The following is a 21,937-nucleotide window of genomic DNA, read 5'->3' on the forward strand; positions in this document are numbered from 1 at the left end:
GAGAGAGTCCGTGATTTAACTTTCCACCTTCTGACATTCTCTTAGCCCTCACCTTGTTCCCAGCGGGAGAGGGACAGCTCAGGAGCACGAAAAGCCCACCGGTTATTGTGCAGTGTCCCCCGCCCCACCCCCAGGCAGGGATTCCGTGGGCCAGAGGCCTCCCCGCCTGTCCTGCATATGGTTTTCCACCAAGTGGGAAAATGCAAGGGCCCTGAGCTGGGGCAGGACTCCAGAGACCCCTGCTGCTCGGGCTGTGGGGGGAGGGGGGGGCAGGCAGGCGGGAAGCGTGGGTTTGATGGCAAGGGTCAGTTGGCAAAAGTGACTCATGAAAACCGCAGGCACAGCTCCCGGGGGCTTCTCCGTCTTCTCTTTCTTCTGTCCTTCACGCTCTTTAACACCACTGTGTCAAATGTATCACTGTGTATACACCCCGGTCGCCGCATGTTGTTTTTTAAGTGTGCCTTCCCCTTAGGAAGCACAGCAAATAAGAACTGTTTTTGTTCAGTTCCGAGAGAGCTTGCTACTTCCTATGGACAAACGCATGGTTGGTCCTGGTCATGTGTGAGGGAGTTTTTGGAAGGCGTAACGGCAGGCGGAACAACCAGTGTTGGTGCCAGGGTGACACTGGACCCAGGTGAGCCATGTGAGGTTCTCAGAGGGTGGAGAATCGAAGAAGCCAGAGTTTGCCCGGAGAATAGCTAGCGTGTATGAATGGAGCAGAGCAGAGCTCCAGCTTCTAGGGGCAGGGGAGACAGTTACACAAGGCAAGCACCAGGCAATCTGTCTGCTCCTGTTTATGATCCCTCTGGCATCAGAGACAATTAAAGAGGGGGCCACGGATCAGCTAGGAAGACAAGTGAAGGCTTGTTCATTCCTACAGGTAAACTTCAACATGTTCTCCAGTGACTGACACAGACACAGTAGAAAAGATCCTCTGAATCAAGAGGAATAAGAAACGGGGGTGACAAGGGGCTCTGTTCATGTATTTGCTTTAGAAGCAATTTGAGTGCGCTTTTTCCAGGTTTGCGTATCTTAAAAGGGCTATCGTGGACTGAATAGATTTTGTTCTGTTCTGTTCCTAAGAATTTTCAACATCAGACTTGGTTTTCTTGCAATATCAACAACAGTGCCAAATACTTGGCTCTGACTCGGAGATCTGGGGGTACTAACAACTTGATTAGTTAGTAGGTTTCTCCCTTATACAAAATGTTTATTTACTCAAGAAAAATAGAGCCAGAAGGCTGCCACTTCATCGCATACAAGACGAGTGATCAATATATTAAAACTCTGATTCAGAGCAGCTGCCCTAAAGCAAGGGGGGAAATCCAACCTGGTTGGCATTCGCCAGGTGGCTGCCGCAGTGTCAGAGTTTGCACGAAAGAGGCTTCCAGCCTCTGCCTACGAAATGAGCTAAGAGTGGGCTCCACCTCTGTGCGCAGGCTTTTCCTCTGCATTTCAACACTAAAGGCATAGACATGGGGCATGTAGAGGGTGCTTAGAAAACACCTGCATGGTGCACACGCAAAGTGGTTCCACGTGTTCTTCCCCTTCCACTCCAGATGCGAGGGGCCCACTCAGCCAACTCCCCCAAAGCTGCTGATGCCGGGTGTGGAATCACCGCAGAAAAGAAACAGCCATTTTCGGAGCAGTAGGCTTCAAAATGGTCACAGGCTCCAAAAATACCTAAAAGGTAAACTCCATATTTTAAGGGGGCCTGCAAAGAAGGGCCTGCTGAAGTGACTTGGTGGGGAGAGACAGTCCTGTGGGCTGAGGGAGGAGCTCCGGCAGTGGGAAAACAGCCCAGCCGCACTCCAGCATAACAGAGGAGCTGAGTTCAGATGCCAGGGATGTAGGTGGAGACTCCAGAGAGAGCCTGGGAGACACCAAGCGAGCCACCAGGTTGCTATAGGAGTGTTTGCTTTCTTTACTGCCAAATGTGAAAGCAACATTGAGTCTCAACTGCAGAAATTCTTTAACCTAGTCAACCAGGATATGAAAGGCAATAAGTCAGCCTGGAATTCTTACTATAAGCACCGCAGCATTCAAGTTTAAGGTGACCAAATAATTTGTCATCCAAACTGGGGCACTTTTAAGAGTAAAAGGGGACACTATTATATAATGACACCAGGACAACAGGCATAAACCAGGACTGTCCCAGGTAAACAGGGTGGCTGGCACCCTCCACTAAGCCAAGCTATTTGTAACCTAAGTATAATCGGGGGGAAGTGGTGGTCACCTCAATAAATGCTTAGGGACTGAGGCCAGCAGACTCCTAAGAGGTTGGTGTGGACCCCCAAAGCTGATCCCTGGCTCATGGCTGTACAACAACAGTCCTTAGGTCTCTTACTGGAGAGAGAAACCACAGAGCAGATGACTTCCTTCAAGGTCAATGTGAACATCACGTGCAGTCCTCAGGGTAGCCGTGTGGTTTTTAACTGTCATTTTAAATAGCTCTTTCCTGCCAAACTGTAATACAAGGCTTGATAACAGCCCCAAACTCACTTAGTCTTTTGAGCACTGAGTAACAGTTACAGGGACTGCCCACAGCAGACGTTGAAAGAATAGTATTGTCACAGTTCTCTAGAGAAATAAAATCCTACAGAGCAGGCCAGTGGTGGGAGAAATCAGCTCCCTGGTGCCTGGGGTGGTTTCAGGGTCCTTAAGTCCTCCTTCTCACCCTGCGTAGTGCCTTTCCTCCCACTGAACATCTCACACCAGTGGGCTCCAACTACAGCTGGCAGCAAAAAGACCTGTTCCTTGCATGACCTGTATTTCTGAGAAACAAGGCGAAACCCCAACCCCAACTCCAGGCATAGCGAACCACACATGTGGAAATCAGTTTGGGAACCGCGATGCTGGCCAACACCTGCATGCACACCTGTACCTGAACTGGAACACCGCACGCGCGCTACGTCCGCCCTCGGAGAAGTGAAAGAGGAAAGGAGAAGAAACTTACACTACTATCATCCATTCTCTCGCGCCTTTTAGATTTGTGTGTCTCATAGTCTTCCATGAGGGTCTGCATCAGATTCTTGGGCCGCTGGGATCCGGCAGCCTCTTCGGGGGCTAAGTCAGGCTGCGAGCTGGGGCCTTCAGGTGTGGGGGATGGAGGAGGTCTGACTTTCTCTATTTTCCCTGAAACAATACGAAGAGAACACCCTTTCTAAGCTTGTCTGCTCACGACTGCTTTCAGAAAGAGCAGAAAACTGGCACACAAGCAATCTCCGACATAGAGAATAGTGCTACAACAACGGTATGAGCAGGACATCTCATTACAGGGACCAGAGAACTTAAGGATAATGTCACAAACCATCCAACAAGGGCCTCAGGGAACCCAGGGCTAAAACGTCAGACCCAAGGGGCCTGTTGGGCACTTTGCAAATATAGGTCAGACAGACAGACATGGGTTCCAGTTGTTTTGGGACATGTATTCTATGACAGAGCATAGAATTAGATTATGAAGATATAGCATCTTTGAGCCTTAGAGACCCACTTCTTAGAGATGAAGAAAACTGAGGTTGTGCAAAGGAAGGGCTATGTTGGGGTCCCTGGGAGGCAGTGATGGGACCCAGGTCTCCTGGTTTCCTCACCAGGCTCTTTCTTCTCTGTCAAAGGCCACCAGCTATCATGTGACCTGCCCTAGCCTTAGGCATGGACAATACAATGTTGTAAATAAAACCTTTGAAGGGAAACCAGGTTCGTTCTCCCCAGGTGGTCCCAGTCTTGCATAGGCCAGCTTCATTCATTCATCTTACCTGCCTTGGTCCCAGAGCATTTGGACTGGAGGCCCCCCTCCCTCCCCCAAACCCTAAGGAATGAATGCCCACAGAGACAGTGTGGGTGCTGTAGAAAAGCTGTGCACCAGCCTGGGGAAAGGTGCAGTCAGAACTTTGGAAATGCCTTATAGGAATTCTCAGGTGGGGAGAGCAGGGCAACGGTGGCAGGGCGTGGAGACTCTGGGCACTCCCACTGAGACCCTCTGTCTTCCTCCCTCTCGGGAAATGCCTGGCCCTGGCTTCTGCGGTGGGTTTTATTGCCACAGAGCCCCAAGTGCACCCCAAGATGTACCTCCTGGTGCCATGGTCAGGGCTGTTCCAACGATGGCCTCTGCCAGAGACAAAGGGCCCACGAACAGGGAATGTGGAAAAGCACATGAAAGAAGTGGGACCATTCGAGTCCGCAGTTTGGAAACTGCCAAGGTTAGATGGAAGACCCGTTTGACCCCTTCCAGTCCGCAGCTCAGGGGACTCCTCCTTCTTCATCTTCCTCCCCAGACTTTTAACTTGGCAACTGCCTGACCTAGCTCGACTTACAAGTGAAGCCGGGGGGTCCATGTCCCCAGGTGGGCCGCTCTAGCCCCTTTCTGGGCACAGCTGCTTTTGATGGGAGGTGGAAAGCCCCCTAGAATTCAGGAAACCCAGGTTTTAATGTCTGCTTTCCCATGAATGAGCCACGTGGTTGGCTACAGACAATCATTTAATACTCCCACGCTAATCTTGGGCTCATCACTTCAGTTCTCCTCGCAATAAAATGAGGATTTTGGAAGAAGTTGTCTTTGAGGTCCCCTCTGACTCACCCATTTAGCTATTCTATCAAATATATTTGGCAAGAACATCAACCCTTACTGATTTAAAGAAAACACATAGCAGTCACATTTGGCAATGAGGTGGGACGTTTTTAAAACACAGAACAGAGCCCTCGTTCTGCAAGAGCCACCGTTACATTAGTAACTTACGGAAACTCATTGCCTTGACCTAAATGACCCAGATCACCTACAGAGAGTCTGTTGCTATTAACAGCAAGGTAGAAAATATCTGAGTTCCCATATTCACTAGCAATGATTTCTATTTTTTTCTTATGGGAATTAGGGAATGCTACAATGGCTCCCATCAACTGCATTAAACACTTACCGAGATTTTACCACACCTGCTTCACCTAGCCTTCCCTCCTTCCTCTCTGCCCCCTCCTCCTAATACTGAAACATTTTAAAGCAATCCCAGACCTCAGGGTAATACCACCTCTGCATAAAAATATAGCTCTACAACTTCAGATTGACTTTTTAAATGAGGGTTTGAGAAAGGAAACCGCATAGAGGTAGGCACACAAGCCCTGGAGCCGGCCTGCTAGGGTTTGAACCCACCACTTAGCAGCGAAATAACCTTGGGCGAGTTTCTTACTGCGTGTCTATCTCAGGTCCCTCTCCTGTAAAATGGGTATGATAATAGAGGTACCTACCCCATCCAGGTGGCATAAGGACTAAGTTACGATTCATAAAGTTAATGTTTAGAACAGCAAGCATCTAATGTATCCAGTTACTATATATTTGGAATCTCAAAGAATAATGTCTATAGAATGAGAATGAGCCATTTCGCGGGTATTCTGCATAAAAGTTTTACAATTCTGCTGGAACCAGAAATAAACACCAAATTGCCAAGGTTGGTCATCATGGTTTACCAGTCGACCTCTTAAGTGTCCAAATCACCTCCCAGCAGCCATGCCTCCAGCCTCCAACTTCTAGAAAGCATAGTCCACCTTCCCTGCCTCACCCTTTTGCACACCACAGTCGGTCCCCTGCTTCACAGCACCTGCTTAGACTCCTGTGGAAGCCCTTTCACACACTGACTTGTATCATATCTGTCTGTTGAAGCTTCTCTTCTCAGTTAAGCTGTAAGGTCACCTGAGGATGGGGACCATTTCAATCACCTATGAACCCCTCAGTTCATCTGAACATAAACTCCACGAAGGCAGGACCTTGTCTGCCCTGGTCACTGCTGGATCACAGCACCCACTGTGGTATTTGGCACAAAGTAGGAGCTCAACTTTGTTGAGTGAACCAGTGAGTACATTATGACATCTACATAGCAACCTCTTATTAAATGCTTGTAGCTAGGGACAGAATTCCCAATAGACAATCTGAGGAAAGAAAGAGTTTAAATGTCTTCACCAAAGTGTTTGAAATGAAACAGTCTCGGTCTGCAGAATCACAGGCTCGGGGGCTCTGCAGTAATAAGAAGCACATTTAAACAGCACTTCATGTACGGGCTTCACATCACTCGATCCTCCCATTGACCTCGGGTGTAGTCAGGGTGGCTGTCATGCCTCCTGTGAACGGTTCGGACCATGGAGGCTCGGATGCTATTGTCAGCCCAAGTTACGTCAGCTAGTAACCATCAGAGTCGGGTCTGGCCTGGGAGCCAAATCGAGTTGATTACGGCTAAATTATATTGATGGGACGCAGGCTGAAAGAGAACTGGAAAGAGGGCAAAGGGTTAATATAGAGAAGTGGTTAACCGTTAAACATGAGAGACAGTTCCTCCTTACTTCTTTGTATTCTAGCAAAACCACCCGCCCCTACAGCAAGCCTTACCATTTACAGACGCTAGAGGTCACAGGAGCAATAGGAAAGACAGGCTGGGTTAGCAGGTCCAGAGCAGCTGCTTCCAAAGAGAAAGTAGCTGAGAGGTCTCTGAGAGAAGCAGACACCAAATAACCAAGCCCGCATCACAGCCTCAGGCAAAGCCATCAGAGATCCCCAAAGAAAGGAGACACGGCGCCCCATCCCCTTGGTGTCGGTACTGGAGGAGTCACCTTGGCCAGGCTTCTCTGCTGGGCCCTGTGATCTGCAACACCCGCCACCAACACACCCCAGTCTGGTTCAAACCAGGCACTGGCACTGTGTGCCATTCCAGGAATGCGCCATTTCACACAGACTGCTAAGACAGAGGGCCCTGCTCACACCCACCTTCTTCCTCGGAAGTCTAGAGCCAACAGTCCTCACAATTAGGACGGTGAAAAAAACCTCTAATGCTCTTCCCTCCGGGGTGGGCACCGGAACACCACCACTGTTGGGGCCTCAGGGATCATTGCATGAATGTGCCGCAAAGGATGTGTCCTGTAGTCCTGGAAAGTCTATCTCATCCTTGTCTGTGGCCTCAGGGCCCCTTGGAATTTCATGGCCCTGAGGACAAACCCCGGTAGGATCCTTAAACAGTGAAGTCATCTCTGGTGTCATCTCTGGTCCTCACCTCACACATCTCACCCAGCACTTCCCAGGACCCCCAGGCTCCACCCCCCACTTGCCTCATCAAAACCTGCTCTCTTTTTTGCTTATTCACCTGGTGAATGACTCATAGCTGATGACAGCCGAAAGGGAGCTCCGCTTTCAATGGCAAACATCCCGCCTTCTAGGTTCTCACCTGGGCCGAACACCCTAAACAGCTCTCAGACAGACCCCAGTCACTGTCCCTGGGAAGTAACGTGTAGCATAAGAGTCACACAGACCTCAGGGCGGAGCTGGTGGTCTTAGCCAACGGCTGGGGCCTGACATTTACAGAGCAGGCCATGGGTGAGACGTGAGCTTTATGACATGAGGAACCAACAGAGCAAAGCTGGACTGGAATTCCGAGAGGAGGGTAGGAACAGTTTTGAGTTAGTTTTATAAACGTGGTTTTGTTTGAACTATTCCATCAGGAGGAATTTTAGACTGAAGCGCGGAAAGGTGCTCGAGGGTAGTAAGCAGCTTCACTTGGCCGACATGATTCCAAAGCTGCGTCTCCAAAACCGTGTCTGATACCTAAGTTTTGTAATACTCAACGCTGCAAACACAAAGCCATCGGTCATATTCGCCCGGGGATCACTGGTTTAAAGAAAGCTTTGAAAAAAATGAGAGATTTCTTTACCAGAGGGCTTCTCCAAGGTTTTAGTGCTAATATGGCTGTAAATCTCCAATTCAAGGACGTGTGTGCAGCATTTCTCAAATGAGCTTAACCAGAGGACCTCACTTCATAGAATTCCCTGTTAGAAATTCCCATAGAGTTTCCTTATCTTGAGGAGAAGTCTGTGAAACACCATTCTCTAATGTATACCAGTTCACCAGCTCCCAAGGAACTCCACAAGTTCAGCAAATAAGTTCGGGCTCCAAACTTTCACCATTGTATGTTTTCCATAATGACACGTTTGGGAACAACCAAGGTATCTGACTACAGGAAAATGGTGGAAGCCGTTGTGGCTCATTTAGATGATGTGGGTGTTTACTTAGGCATCACAACTCATGTTTTAGTTAGATTTAGGAAAATAGTTAGGGTCATGGGGAAATCTTCAAAATATATTAAAAGGAAAGAACGGGTTGACAAATCAGATTTAAGAGTGTAGGCTCCAGACCTAGACTCCCTGGGTTCAAATCCCAGTCCACCCCTTATTAGCTGTGAAAGAAAGCATAAGTGTATACATGGCACACGGTGAAAACTCCATCCGCTAAGGTGAACAAGAGCGTGTCTTGTGGTAGGCAGGATAATACCTTCCACAAACATGCCTAAATCCTAATTCCCCAAATCTGTGAATATGTTGCCTTATGGGGCAAAAGGACTTTGCAAATGTGATTAAGTTAAGGGCTTTCAGAGGGGAAGCTTATCCCGGGATGTCCGGTTAGGCTTGATGTAATCACAAGGGTCCTTAAAAGAGGAAAGCTGGATGAGGGAGGAAGAGGAGGAGAGAGATTTGAAGACGTTAGGGTGCTGGCTTTGATGCAGGAAGGGGCCAGGAGCCAAGGAATGCAGGTGGCCTCTAGAATTGGAAAAGGGAAGGAAATGAACTCTCCCTTGAAGCCTCCAGAAGGAGCACAGCCCTGCTAACACCTTGATTTTGGCCCAGATAGACACCAGCTTCGTCTGCTTGAGCTGCCCTAACAAAATGCTATGAACTGGTGGCTTAAGCAACAGAAATTTTTTTCCTCACAGTTCTGGAGGCTGGGAGTCTGAGATCAGGATGCCAGCAAGGTTGGGTTCTGGTCAGAACTGTCTTTCTGTCCTGCAGACAGCCGCCTTCTAGCTGTGCCCTCACAGGCAGAGAGACTGAGTGAGCTCTTGGATAGCTTTTCTTAAAAGGGCACTGATTCCATGATGAGGGGCCCCACCCTCCTAGCATCTGACTCTAATTGCCTCCCAAAAGGTTCCACCTCCAAATACCATGCACATAGGCAGTCACGGCTTCAACATATGACTTTGGGGGTTGGGGGACAAAATCCACTCCACAATTGACACATTATAGACTTGGAACGTGTAGAACTATAAGATAGTGTGTGTTGTTTTAGGCCACTGTATTTGTGCAGTTTGTCCCAGCAGCGGCAGGAAACTAATACCAATATAAACCCAGCCTCGTCTTTCATGCACACACGTGCACGGAGAAAAACCAGACCGGTAGTGAGTGAGCGGGGCAGGACTGTGAGTCTCTGTGATTTGTATCCTTATCCTCCAAATTTTTTCTACACTAAGCATGAATTAATGTTAAAATATAAAATGAATCAGAAACATTTTTGAAAGTATTATTAGTCATGCTCAGAAAAGTAGAGAGAGCTGCTCACTTTGGCCTTCATGAACTGGGCAGACCCGGGAGCCTTCCCATCTCAGCAGGCAGCACACGCCAGGAGGGCTGACGGGCTGCCACCTCCCCGAGGCCTCAGAGAAGCACCGGTCACGCCTGTTGACAGCGGCACTAGCAGGCTGAAACACTGGAATTTCACTCCAAACCAGTAAGCATCGCCTCCCATCATGAGTGGAAGAGAAAACTAGGAAATGTGAATCTGATTTCCTGTTTATTTTTATAAGTAGTTAGAGCACTTTCTGGGCCCGAGAGAGCAGCCATGCCTTGGCTGCACTTCTGGATTTCCTGAGCAGGACGGACTTCCCTGGGGCATCCGTGACAGGCTGCACTGGCGGGGGCAGAGAGAAAAATCTGCAGTTGCTCCCACCCAAGGGAACCTGAGCGAGGGCTGCGTGTCCTCCGAACACTCCTTCTGCGGAAACAGGACTCGATTCTGAACAGCCAAGAATGCGGATTCCAAACGTTTAGAAAATGAATTGGATCAAACGCTTTGATTTTGGTGATTATTATATTATTCCATGTATATGGTGTCTGAGATCCTAAATCAAAGAGCCTTTGTTTCTACACTTTTCTAAAAGAAAAGAAAAAGCCAGCACCCACTCCCGTTTAAAAAGCAAACCGAACCGAACAAAGACGCCCACCAGAGGACATGCCTCAGCTCAGGACGCCTTCAGTGACCTTTCCATGCGCAGCATTGGGGTGAGGTTGCAGACATCAAAAACGGCTCACAGGTCATTGAAATGAGCTCCGAGAGAAATGAGCTCAGACTTGCATTTTCAATTTCATTTCCTCTCAATAAAGGGAAGATCCTGCTGTCAGACCCGGCGGGCATGGGGCTTGTGCCAGGTGCAGCTGTGACCCACACTCCGCGAGCCGGTCCCTAGTCCTTTCATCTCTAAAGGCCCAGGGGTGGGAGGATGCAATGATATGAATCTTCAGATTATAAGCCTCACTCAGAAATGACAAATTCCCTGCTTGGTGAAACAAGCCTGAGGAACATAGGAATATTATTACTTAATGGTAAGTTGGGGTGTTGGATTGAGTTGCTGATATTGGGCCATTCTTTCTGAACAAAACTGGAAGACAAAAACTCGAGAAGGAAAGATCTCTGCTTCTCCAGGGGAAACCCAGGTTAAGACCAAAACAGAAAACACTTCATTGAAACGGTAAGAATGAAAACGTGGTAGAAAGCAATTCGCTTACCAAGATCTTTTCGTTCAGCACATTTCTACCAACATGGCGGGCCTGGCTGTGTGAAGATCATTCCCCAAAGAGAGAAAAAGGGAAATATTTTATGGTCATAGTACTTGTCATTTTACTGTCGCCCAACACACTTGGTTTGGGACTTGGTTTTTCTGAAATCACAGCTGATCATTGAAAACTAATTCCTGAGCACAGATTTCATAAGAGGAACTTTAATTCTAAGGAAGCCACTAGGAAAAAAATCCCATCTAGAAAGCAATTTTCTAATGCATGTGCCGCCATTTATTTCAGGGACACAGCAAGTAACTCGTAAGTCGTTCTGCTGAGGTTTTCTAGGCCTTTTCGTAAAGCCCACCAGTAACTGTAGTAACAGCCACCACCGAAACCTTCCCGGGAGCCTTGTGTGTTCCAGGTGCTGTCCAGACTTACTGATGGGGTTGGTCCTACTTCACTCCCGTTTTTACTGGTGAGGACACAGAGGTGTAGACAGGTAGCGAGCAGTGGAGTCAGGATTTGAACTTTAGAAATAATTCCAGAGAAGTGGCTGTCACACTGAGGCCCATGATTTTCTTTGACCAGCTTTTTTACATAAAGTGGGAATTTATATTTGAGTAAGAGGGAATGGCTATGATGTCAGGTGCATACAACTTTTGGGAAAACCTCTGACATTTACACTCAAGGTCATGAGAAATAACATACGTTACATGAAATAGGAATGTATTCTTTGGGGGAATCTAAAAGGCCTGATCGGCACCTTCTCCTCTCCACCACTCCTGGTCCCTCCACCCTTTGAGCAGCAGCTTACTCACAAAGATCAAACGGATCTGGAATGCCATTCTCCTTAGGGAAGCGCACAGCAAGCCACCGCAGCAAGTAAGAGACACATCACATCCTGCCCTGAACTCCAGCAGTCACAGGGGGACAACATCCTGTTCCCAGGCCTGGCTTTGATTAGCTTACACTTCTTACCAGGGATCCTGCAGGAATTAAGTCCTTTGATTCAGCTTTTCTTTCTCAGCTCAAGACTGCATCTTTCTTTGCATGTGGTTAAGTCTGATTTTTCAGCAGCCACTCTCCCAGGAGTGTGGACTAGACACGTGGGGTAAAAGGAGAGCAACAAGGACACTCTTGGTGTCCCCAGCAAGGCACGAGCTCCACTAGGCACCTCAGACACCCTGGATCCACCAGGAGACCCAGCAGAACCTGCTTACAGAAGGGAACTCCACCACTGAGAAGTGTGCATTCTCCAAAGTCTATTTCCCAGAAGCCATGACTGTAGTCTGGTCACAGAAGACAAGACAAGAGCCTCCACCTTCTCGGGACAGCTGTAACTATGGCAACTGTTCTTCTCAAACCATTGAATGGAATGTCCAAAAAGAACTTTGAATTCTGTAATTTGAGAAGTCCATATTTCAGTACGTATCTTCACCCCTTGCCAAACACTATTTCAACCTCGTCTTTTCTTACCAATTCCTTCCCAAATACCACCTTAAAAAAATAAACGTATTTTGGGAGTTCGGATAAACAAAATTCAGGGAGGTTCTGACCCAAGGCCGAAGGACCAATCTCAGAGCCACAGAGAACAACAGAGCTGCCGTGGCGCTCCTTGACCACCAGTAAACTAGCTTCGTTGACTTTGGCCCCACTCTGCCAAACTCATTCAGTTAATGGAGTGAACACTTATCCCTGCTTGGCCTCAAATTAAGAAACTGATTCCTTGCACCCAGTTCTTTCGAAGATTTCAGCGCATGAGCCTGGGTGGATGGATGGCTGAGACCCTTCTTGGGGGTGAACTTTCAGAAAGAACTCTGAAGAACAACCAGGCTAGCCGGCTGGCCTGGGCCACACCAGTCCCTCTGTCATCGGCTCTGATCTGTGTACGGCACTAGCAATCTTGCCTGTTGTAATCTGGAGCACTGGAATTAAGTTCTAAAAGAACAAAGGAACCATTCTGGGTCACTGGGGTACCACTGTCTCACGGCGTCTTGGAGCAAACTCATTCACCCTATACAGGATTCCAGAGTTACAGGAGTTCTAAAAAGGAGGGGCAGGAAGGACCCCAGAACATGCAGGGGTCAGGTCTGAGGACTGGGGTGGGGGTGCTGAGGGAAACTGAGCTCAGTCACTGTAGGTGGGCGCAGGCCGCTGTCACCTCACACCTCACAGACCTCAAGGACAGAGCGGCAGCCTCAGTGGAAGGTGAGACAGGGTGTGGGAAAAATACAGACTTTGGAGTCAGGTAAACCTGGGTTGGAACCTGGCTCTGCCACTACCCAGCTGGGTGACCTGGGCCAAGTTACTTTGTATCTCTCTGGGCTCTAGTATTAATTCTTCGAAAAGGAAATGCTATTGTAAGTCCACGATCCCTTATGCACAATTCCAAAATCCAGAAAAAGCTCTGAAAACCAAGTTTTGTCATAACTTATTTTGGCAGCAAAACCTGACATGAACCGGCATCAGTCTCTTCATTGTCTTTATTTATCCCATTTAAGTTTTATGGCAGAAATCGAATTTTGTGATGGGGGCTGTCCCAGGCCCCTGCTTGAGTGTTACACAATAGTATATGCCGTGAATTGCTTTTCTAAATAACAGTATGTACTCTTTATGGCTTTTCTACAATTGGAAAAATTGTGAATATATCTGGCCTCAAGGGTTCGGATAATTTATATTACATCTTCAAGGCCTGTTGTAGGATCAAATGGGAAAATGAGTGTGGAGTAAGCAGTACCGGTCCCAGCTTTAAGGCCTCGGTCAGTCACAGCCATGATTAGGCTCATGTCACCAGAGAACGTCCAGGAAATGTGGCGGTAGACGTAACCCTCTGTAGGACGCTACACACAGAAGGAGTGAGCACGCTCTGCTTCATGAATATGGTGCTGACATACATTTCTTTTCTTCCCGGGGTGGTGTTGGGAGGGTAGGGTGGGTAAGGACTTTTCCTTTGATATTCAAAGATAATGCAGGGGGGAAAGGGGAAAAAAGGATCTAGTCAATAATCTTTATAATAATGTGATGATCCTCGCACGTGCATCGTAATGCAAACTGATGACAGAAGTGGAAACCCCTTGGAAATTTTACTTTTGTCATACACGTAGCTGCCACCTCTTCCCACCTGTTGAAGGACACGAGCAGACACTCTAAGTTATGGGAGTCAGTACCCACACCTTCTCCCTCACCACTCCCCACAATGTCCCACTGGGCAATTACTGGCCTTGATAGGTCAAGTCAATACCTGGCACGAAAAGAGAAACTCTTTCAAAAAACTACACTAAAGATTAAAAAAAAAACAAAACAAAACAAAAAAAAAAAGCAAAGCAACAAAACCCTAACCAATCACCCAACTCACTGGGTCTCTGTCATGCCTAGAACTTGGAAGTGAAACCAGGATATCTAATAATAGACTGTAGGCACTAAAAAGAGAACTGTCTATTAACACCCTTCATTTGAAAAGACATTTGAAGAGGCCAAAACTGTTAACTTCAGTACGATGTTTGAGTTATCCTCCCAAACTCACTCCTCATGTATTTTACAGTAGGGTGTGGGTTACACCTTCAAATTAGGCTTGTACACCTGCGGAAGCCCTTTCTTTATTCTCTACTGCTAAGTGCATCACCAGAAGGGGCACGTGTGTTCATTCTTGGGACTATGGCCTCTCACACGTCATTGGTCAAGTTGGCGGCAGTGGCGCGGCTTCAGAAGTGCTCGAGCAGAGGCAGGGCTCCGTAGAAGCTGGTGGGGTGAACTCATCACGGCAGGAAGACTTCAAGTCCATCAGTTCCTAGATGAAGGCAGGATGGCCTGGGACGTGTGGGGATAATTTCCCCTTTGAAAATCCTCATTGGCTCCCCACTGGCCGTGGGATAAAGTCTAAAATGTAAACCCTAAGAGTTGTCTGGCTCCAATCAACTTCATTTTCTTTCCAGTCTCTTCCTTTTACCCACCCAGACCTTATGTTAACACCTCAAGTGTGCCATGTTCTCTACTCTTTGGGGGCTCTATGGGTGCTTTTCCTATAGAAATTGTTCCTGGAACAATTTCCTCCACCCCCTGGACCATAACTTCCTCAATGCAAAGCCGAGATGGCAAAGGGGACTTCCCTTCTCCCCACAGTGAGGTGGTCTGCCTTGTTCTCTGCTCCTGCAGGTCCCCATGCTTCTCTGTCATGAAATTACCTCCTTTGTTTGATGTTGTTTTTCTTACTGAACTCTAAGCTCCCCAAGGGCAGGGAAATGCCCTGTTCACCTCTGTATGAACAAATGTAACACGAACTTATTTGAGTGGAAGTTTTTCCTCTAAAAACCACATCAGGACCCATAAGATGAAACTTCCAGATAATTTTTTCTAATGACTGATCTTTGAAAATGACTGTACCCCTTTAAAAATAGAACACCTGTCATCCTCCATTTTTCAAAGGGAAACTAAAAGCAAAAGCAGATATCTTTTCGACACTTAGGGTGTGGTTGGGGAGAATTTGTAGGTTTCCCTTCCCTTATCACATCTTCACTCAGTGAATTTTACTTAAGGTTTTAGGATTCCAGCATGTCTCCAGCATGATTGGTACCACCAGGGAAGTTAAAACTATATTTTTTCATCACCTAACATTAAATCGTCAATCTGAATCATACAACAAAGCAAGTGAGTCATCTCTACTGGCATGAAACATGGAGTAGTGCATCAGCAACATCCCCATTCACAAAACCGAAGTTGGAGCCAGCAGTTGTGATGCTGGCCGTGAATCGTCCAGTTTGGCCACCTCAAGTGATGCGTCAGCCTCCTCCCTGATCATGCACTTGGAGGCTAGCTAGTCAAGCAATACTCCAAATGTTCGCAGGCATAAACAGGAAGAAAATTTCACTTTGCATTCAGTTCATTTTAACCCAGGTTGCAATCCTGGGAAGCCCTGCCACCTACTTTAAATGTTTTAGAGATAAACATGAAGGAATGAGGTGCACAGACCTGAATAAATGAGTAACCATCTTACTAAACGGGGCAGACATCGATCCTATAGGGATGGGATATGGACAGGAGATTAGCATGAGTGTAGAAGGAAGTGCTGGGGAAATCAGTACTGGGCTGCTAGGATACTGAAGGCAAACTTCAGGACCCTGCCTCATTTTAAGTCTGGTGGGGAAGCCTGGAAGACGACAGCAGATACTAGGGAACTAGGGGACAGTGTTGAAATGTCTTTATTTTTGTCCATGCGCTAGAAGTAAAGTAAGGGGGCAATATGGTGAAATGAAGACAACTGAAAATACCCCTTGAGCACATGAACTTTAAAGAAGATTCTCTAATGAAATAATGTGAAGGTGGCCAGGTAGGTGGAGCTAGCTGTACCTGATAGGAGAACCATTGTACCTGCCTTCCATGTGAGCAGAAGGGGCTGAGATGCTTGAAGAACCTTCCTCCATCAGACCATGGGTTCTGATGCAGGCCATTTAGGGTCACTTGTGTGAGTAGGTTCTCCAGACTGGGCTGAAGTCAAGTGGTATGAAAAATTTTTCTAGGATACTGTGCAGAATGCCCAATTGGCATCTTGGTGCTAAGCCAGCCCCACTGTTAAGCATAAACAAAAAACCTCTTTTGTTAGTTTTCTCTCTCTCAAACACTCAGCTGACCATTGCCCTAAAACCTGGAGGGATTAAAAAACTTATCAAATCACCAGGTTTCTCATTTTCATGGTTCCTTCTCTTTCCTTCCTGAATAATTTAGTCCAAAAGCCATTAGGCGGGTATGGACAAGACTGTGTCTCCAGTGGGTGTGGGAAGAGCCACAGTGGCCCTGACTGGTGTGCTGAAGCCAGAGCTGGGTGGTTAGGGGACAGTGGTGACCCAGCACAGGATCAACCATATAATAAATATATTGAGGATGATAGAAATCAGGTATCTTGTTATTAAGAAGGAGGTTTAAATATGAAAAAGAGAAAATGAAACCTGTGGTATGAGATTAGAATTAAGATATGAGTGAGCTCATGGTTTTTAAGATGGAGGGAAGGAAGGAAGGAAGGAAGGAAGAAGGGAAGGAAGGAAGGAAGGAAGGAAAGAAGGAAGGAAGGAAGGAAGGAAGGAAAAGGAGAAAGGAAGGAAGGAAAAGAAAGAAAGAAAAGAATATTCTTTAATTCTGTCCATTGAGTGCCTGTGATAATCCAATAGCAATGAGCACATCCAACACTCAGAGATCTTGGTCTCTAAGTACCATTCTCCACTAGCATAAACTAGTGCTCTTCAGAGAAATGGCTGACTTCAGGGCTAGAAAAATGTAAGATGACACTGGACCTCTCACGGTACAAGTAAGGGCATGCCCAAATAAGAATGCAGACGTGTCAAAAGGACACTGAAGTTAGCTTGAAAGGGCTCCCATGAGCTAAATCTGAACAAATTAAGGATAAAAATAATAATAGAACTGGATTATAACCCACTGACTATAATAGGAATCCATGAGACCATAATGATAAATAGACAAATGAATAAATTGAAAGTTTTTTGAGGAGTAGGATAAAGATTACATAGTACCAAAGTGCCTCCCAACTAAATACATATTAATTACAAAAGGAGAAAATAAATAACTTCACTGTGTAGAAGCCTGGAAGACAATCCCTCAATCAAGTAACCAAAATTAGTACCACTTGAAAAAAATTAACATCTGTCCCCATAACGGGCCAAACTGACACTATGCACTACCTGACTGGATCCAGTGAAAATAAGCATTATTTCTGCAATACTCCTACCAGAGACGCGTCCGTCCCATCGTGTGAAAGCATCAGACGAACCCAAATGCAGAGACATTCTACACAACAGGGGGCTGATGAGCGTCCTGCTGGCAATTTCCTGGCAACTGGTTGAGAATAAAAACTTGGAAACTTTTCTTTAGGTTGAGATTGTTTCAGAATTTAAAAATGAATAACAAAAAGTTACCCTGCGTCATTGTAGATGCGATGGGAGCCAAGTATCAAAATGGGATTAAGATTTGGGTGGTCCCATTTAAAGGCCAACAATTATATATTAGGGCAATGCTTTACCAAAGTTATCGCTGGTAAAGAAACACTTTTACCCCCAGCCTTTTGCAGACCAACGCTTCATAAAACGACAAAGTCCCACACTTGGATTTGAGGACAGTATCAAATTGCTACAGGAGCTTTCAAAGCCTTACTCTCACTGTCTGTAACTGTGCCAGTATGGTCCCATAACCAAATCTTCGTAGACTAGCCGAGGCCATGCGTTCAGCAGCATCCCTCTGTGGTCTCCAATTGCCATCATATCCAAATGGGATATAAAAACTACTGGTCACACTGCCACCCATAATGGTAGCAATAACAATTACCACTATAACTAGCATTAACTAACCAACTATACAAAGTATTCAAGAAAGGGACTGCTCAGCCAATGGGAGAGGGGATGAAAGACCTGCCTTTTTGTAGAGTAACTCAACTGCTCTAAATGGGTCACAGGACACAAATAGCTGGGACCACCCCGAATTCCAAAGTAATTGCTCTGTGGTGACTGAAAGCAAACCCAATCACAGAGAAGAGGGACAATAGCATCTTCTATGGGTCAATCTATGACATCAAATCACCACTGCCATTGTTGGGAAGGGACCTCGTGTTCAGAAGGGGTTAGTAGAGCACATCCCCCCATCAGACGGGTTTGATTTAACTCACAGACACTAAGGGCGAATCTGCTGACTCCAACAGGCCCCATGAGCCCCATAGGCCCCACAGAGTCCCTCCCTCCACCAAGAAGCAGCCCCTTTGGATAAAAGATAACAATTCTCTGTGCTAAACAAAGACCAGAGCAGAATGACGAGCAGGGAGCGGTCGCATCCTCTGGGAAATGCCTAACACCATTCTCTGACACTCCCACCGCATGCCCCGAATGCTGAAGCCCTTGTGCTAGTGTACCCTGGACACACTGCAGCCACACACAGAGGAGGCTCCACATAGAAACCTGTAAGTGAAATCAACCAACAGCGTCCACGGCACTTCACTTACCGGGAGTGGTTTTGTAGTATGGTGTTCGGGAGGGCAGCGATAAGGCATTCTTCGCCCTGGAGCTCTGGGTACTCTGCAAGACTTGCCTCTGCCTCTTCAGCTCCTCTTCCCTTTCCTGGGCAGCACGGATCTCTTCTTCGATCATGGACAAAGTCCGCTGCTTCCTTGACCTCAGCTTGAAGGGCCCGACCATCACATCAGACTCATGTGTGGCCAGGAGTGAGGCTGTGCTTCTCAGCTCAGCTGCCTCTGAGTACTTGCTGAAATAGCTCCCTTCTGGTTTGGTCTCCTCCATGTTTATCGGGCCACTGGGTTGCACTGCTGGCAATGGCGGGGAAGGTCCCCGTTCCCTGAGCACCCTGTCTTCAGCAGGCAGGATCTTTGGTAATACATCCCTTTTCTCTTGAACAGGAGAGGACACCTGAGGTGGCTCAAACATGCTCTGAGGCTTCTCTGAGCTAGGAGCTCCAGTGCCAGCTCCCTCTGGAGTTGCTCCGGGTCCCCGCTGTGCTGCTCCACCCTTGCTGGTTCCAGACACAGCTCTATCCGCTTGCTCGGCTATGGCTTGTTGAATGGCATTTTGCACCAGAAGACCAGCCTGATATTCCAAGGGGTCGTCGACCAATGGGGAGTCTCCCAGCATGGATGAAGGGGAATAGAAACCATGATCACTAAATGACTTGGAGACACCTTCTCCTCGGCCTTCTGAAGGATTGTCAGTCTGGGGAGTCTGGGGCAGAGAAAAATCAGCCAGGGAATTTTCCTGGAGGGCATTGGTTGTCTCGTTGGAAGCCCCGCTGTCACTGATGTTGTCCATGCTGAAATCATTGGACAGGGTCTCCAGGACGGTGGTGTCCTGGGACCTCACAGACAATTCATCCAAACCAGAGTCAAGCTCCTCTTGAGTCAAACAGACATTGACAGACCTTGAAAACTGATCCAAAATCCCAGGGTCTTCGTCCTTGACCACAGTGAGGACGGCCCGGGCACTTGTGAACTCTCCATCCTCTGCCCACAGTTTGGATAAAGGCCCGCGTTTGGAGGGCTCACTGTAGGGCCCTTCTCTCCCCTGAGGAGCTGCGCTGCCCTGGGCCCCTCCCGAAGACTGGCTCTCCAGGGCGCAGTGGCCTTTCTGCCCCTTGGCTGCCGATGCACCACTCTCTTCTGGAGGACCTGCGATGGAAGCTGGTCTCGAGACAGTCAGTGGCTTGTCTGAGCCGATTGAACCCAGAGGCCTGTAGAAGGGCTTGATGGAGAAAAGCCTGGGTGTACTCTGGCCCTTGGCCACTGTTTGCCTGGAGTTCTCCATGAGCTGGAACTGTTTGCGAGCAGCAGAGAAATCTATCTGCTCTGTGACCACATCCTTCACATTCTCAGTTGTGCTGGAGGGTTCTTGGGAGGAGGCAGGGGGTGTGCAGGGCTGCGGTGGGGGCCGCTGCTGCATCAGCAACTGCTCCTGCTGTGCTCTCCTCTCCTTGCGCTCCTTGTACTTCTTATGCGACTCCAGATGTTCCTTGTCCAGCTGTTCCTCAATGGTTTTTTCCTGGGGAGGATTCCACCACTTGGCCGCAATGCCAGGATTCTTTTTCACAGCCTGACTCCGGATGAGTTCTCGCCTTTCCTTTTCCAGCTCCAGCATCTCTTCTGTAGGTCTCACTTTTTGGACACAGTACTGTTCTTTCTCATTCTCGTCATCCTCAAAGAGCTTGGAGGGCTTCTTGTCCTCATGGAAGGCACGCAGCTCAAACTTGGCTTCCTTCTTCAGCGTGGTGAGTGTGAATTCCCCATCTCGGGATGAGCACCAGGAGCTTGTGGAGGAGGTAGGGCTCACGGGTGCCTGCAGACTGTCCCCCAGCAGATCTCTGGGCTGGTCAGGGGAGTGGCCGTTCGCTCTTTCACCCTCTGCCATGGTGTCAGAGTTGCTTTTACTGAGCTCAATGTGAGGAGGCACCTGCCTGCCAGCTGCTCTCTCGCTGGGCTCCGGCTGGATGGCTGTATGGGCAGGCGGGCTTGGGCTGCCCGTCAGGATGGCTGCACCAGGCTCGGGGGAGGACGTGCCGTTGTAGGTTCCGTCCACAGCAGAATCGCAGCAGTTGGCCTCTAGCACTTCGTCTAGATACCGGATCTCACTGGCCACATCATTATCCAGAGACTCATGGTGATCAGCGAGGAGGCCATTGTGGGGGGGCGAGTAGAAAGGGGAGGGGTGGTCCATGGGATGTGGAGCAGAGGGGATTCCAGGGACACTTTTACATTCTGCAACAGAGACCTCAATTTCCATGTTTTTGTGATCTGAGGGAAGAGAGCTGATTGCAGGATCCAAGGGGCCGGCACCACAGATGTCTGTCTCGGTTTTTAGCCGGATATCATCCTCGGAGAGCTGGGGAGGCTTCTGGAATAAAGAGGAAATGAAAGGCAGGGTTAGTGCCACTTCCCTGATGGATGTGAAGGCTGAGAGGTTACCTGATAACTATCCGGGAGGAACACTGAAACAACAATGACAAGTCTTTCTGCATGGAGATTTCCCTTCCCATGAGGCTTTACAATTTTCATTCTGTTGCACTAACAGGTACCTACACCTCTCCATTTTACAGATTCCGTTGTGTTTACTGGGTGTCCAGAAACGTTCCTTCAATGCTACTCCCCTTTTTAAAATTTACAAGAAAATTAGGACTCATCATCTGAAGACGTACTCAAATATCTTCACAAGTAGAAGACATTATATAGAAATTGTACCAGAGTCTCCCAAAATAGTCGCAGCAAACTACTGCAGAAATGTAATAGGAATATTTGTGTGTCCTGAACTGTAAAAAGAAGGTCCTTTTACATGAACAAATCTTCTTGAAAACCTATGATTCTTTGCCAAATGTAATACAATTATTCTGGACACAAGAAACTTTTTAGCAATTTTTTTCCAAAATAAAATACTAGAACACAATCGATTCCTTCAGTGACTCCTTCAAGGCTCCAGGGCCCTGCTGCATTACAATCACCATAACCACAGCCACCGACGGCACAGTTCTGTTCTCTGGGACGTACATCAAAACAATGTTCTTAGTTTAGGCGTGAGCGTTGCTTGGAAAAGCTAATTTCTGGCTACACATCCCCTCTAGTTCCTAAAATGCTTTATATGAGATACCTCCAATTTTGTGGTTAAATAAGAAAAACACATCTTCTAAATGTTTTTAAATACATATTTTTTCCATCGGTTATCAATCCCATGTGACTTTGTTACTGACATTATTAGTAAGATTAATTCCAAATTCTAGGATAATTACAATTCCATACCAGAGAACTCTGGTCTGATCCAGATAACTCAGCAGTCAGTCATGAGTTTAATTTGAGGCCCCCTTGAAGATTTCACTAACACCT

The 21,937-nt window shown here is 47.5% G+C and overlaps 1 protein-coding gene across 9 annotated transcripts in view; it reads right to left on the bottom strand.

Annotated features, from left to right (window-relative positions):
* The window catches only part of PALM2AKAP2 (PALM2 and AKAP2 fusion), a 406,552-nt gene that overhangs the window by 9,821 nt on the left and 374,794 nt on the right, over positions 1–21,937 (bottom strand). For 8 of the 9 annotated variants that reach the window (XM_045195065.2, XM_045195066.2, XM_053921886.1 and 5 more), the window contains 2 exons: positions 18,566–20,957; positions 2,957–3,135 (listed from right to left, as the gene is read on the bottom strand). In XM_045195065.2, the coding sequence (XP_045051000.2) occupies positions 2,957–3,135; positions 18,566–20,957 (2,571 nt within the window). The remainder of the gene's footprint in view (positions 1–2,956; positions 3,136–18,565; positions 20,958–21,937) is intronic. The other variant, XM_053921891.1, reaches the window with a different exon arrangement.

The sequence above is a fragment of the Desmodus rotundus genome, chromosome 1 (genome assembly GCF_022682495.2).
Source record: "Desmodus rotundus isolate HL8 chromosome 1, HLdesRot8A.1, whole genome shotgun sequence".
Taxonomy (NCBI): Eukaryota; Metazoa; Chordata; class Mammalia; order Chiroptera; family Phyllostomidae; genus Desmodus; species Desmodus rotundus.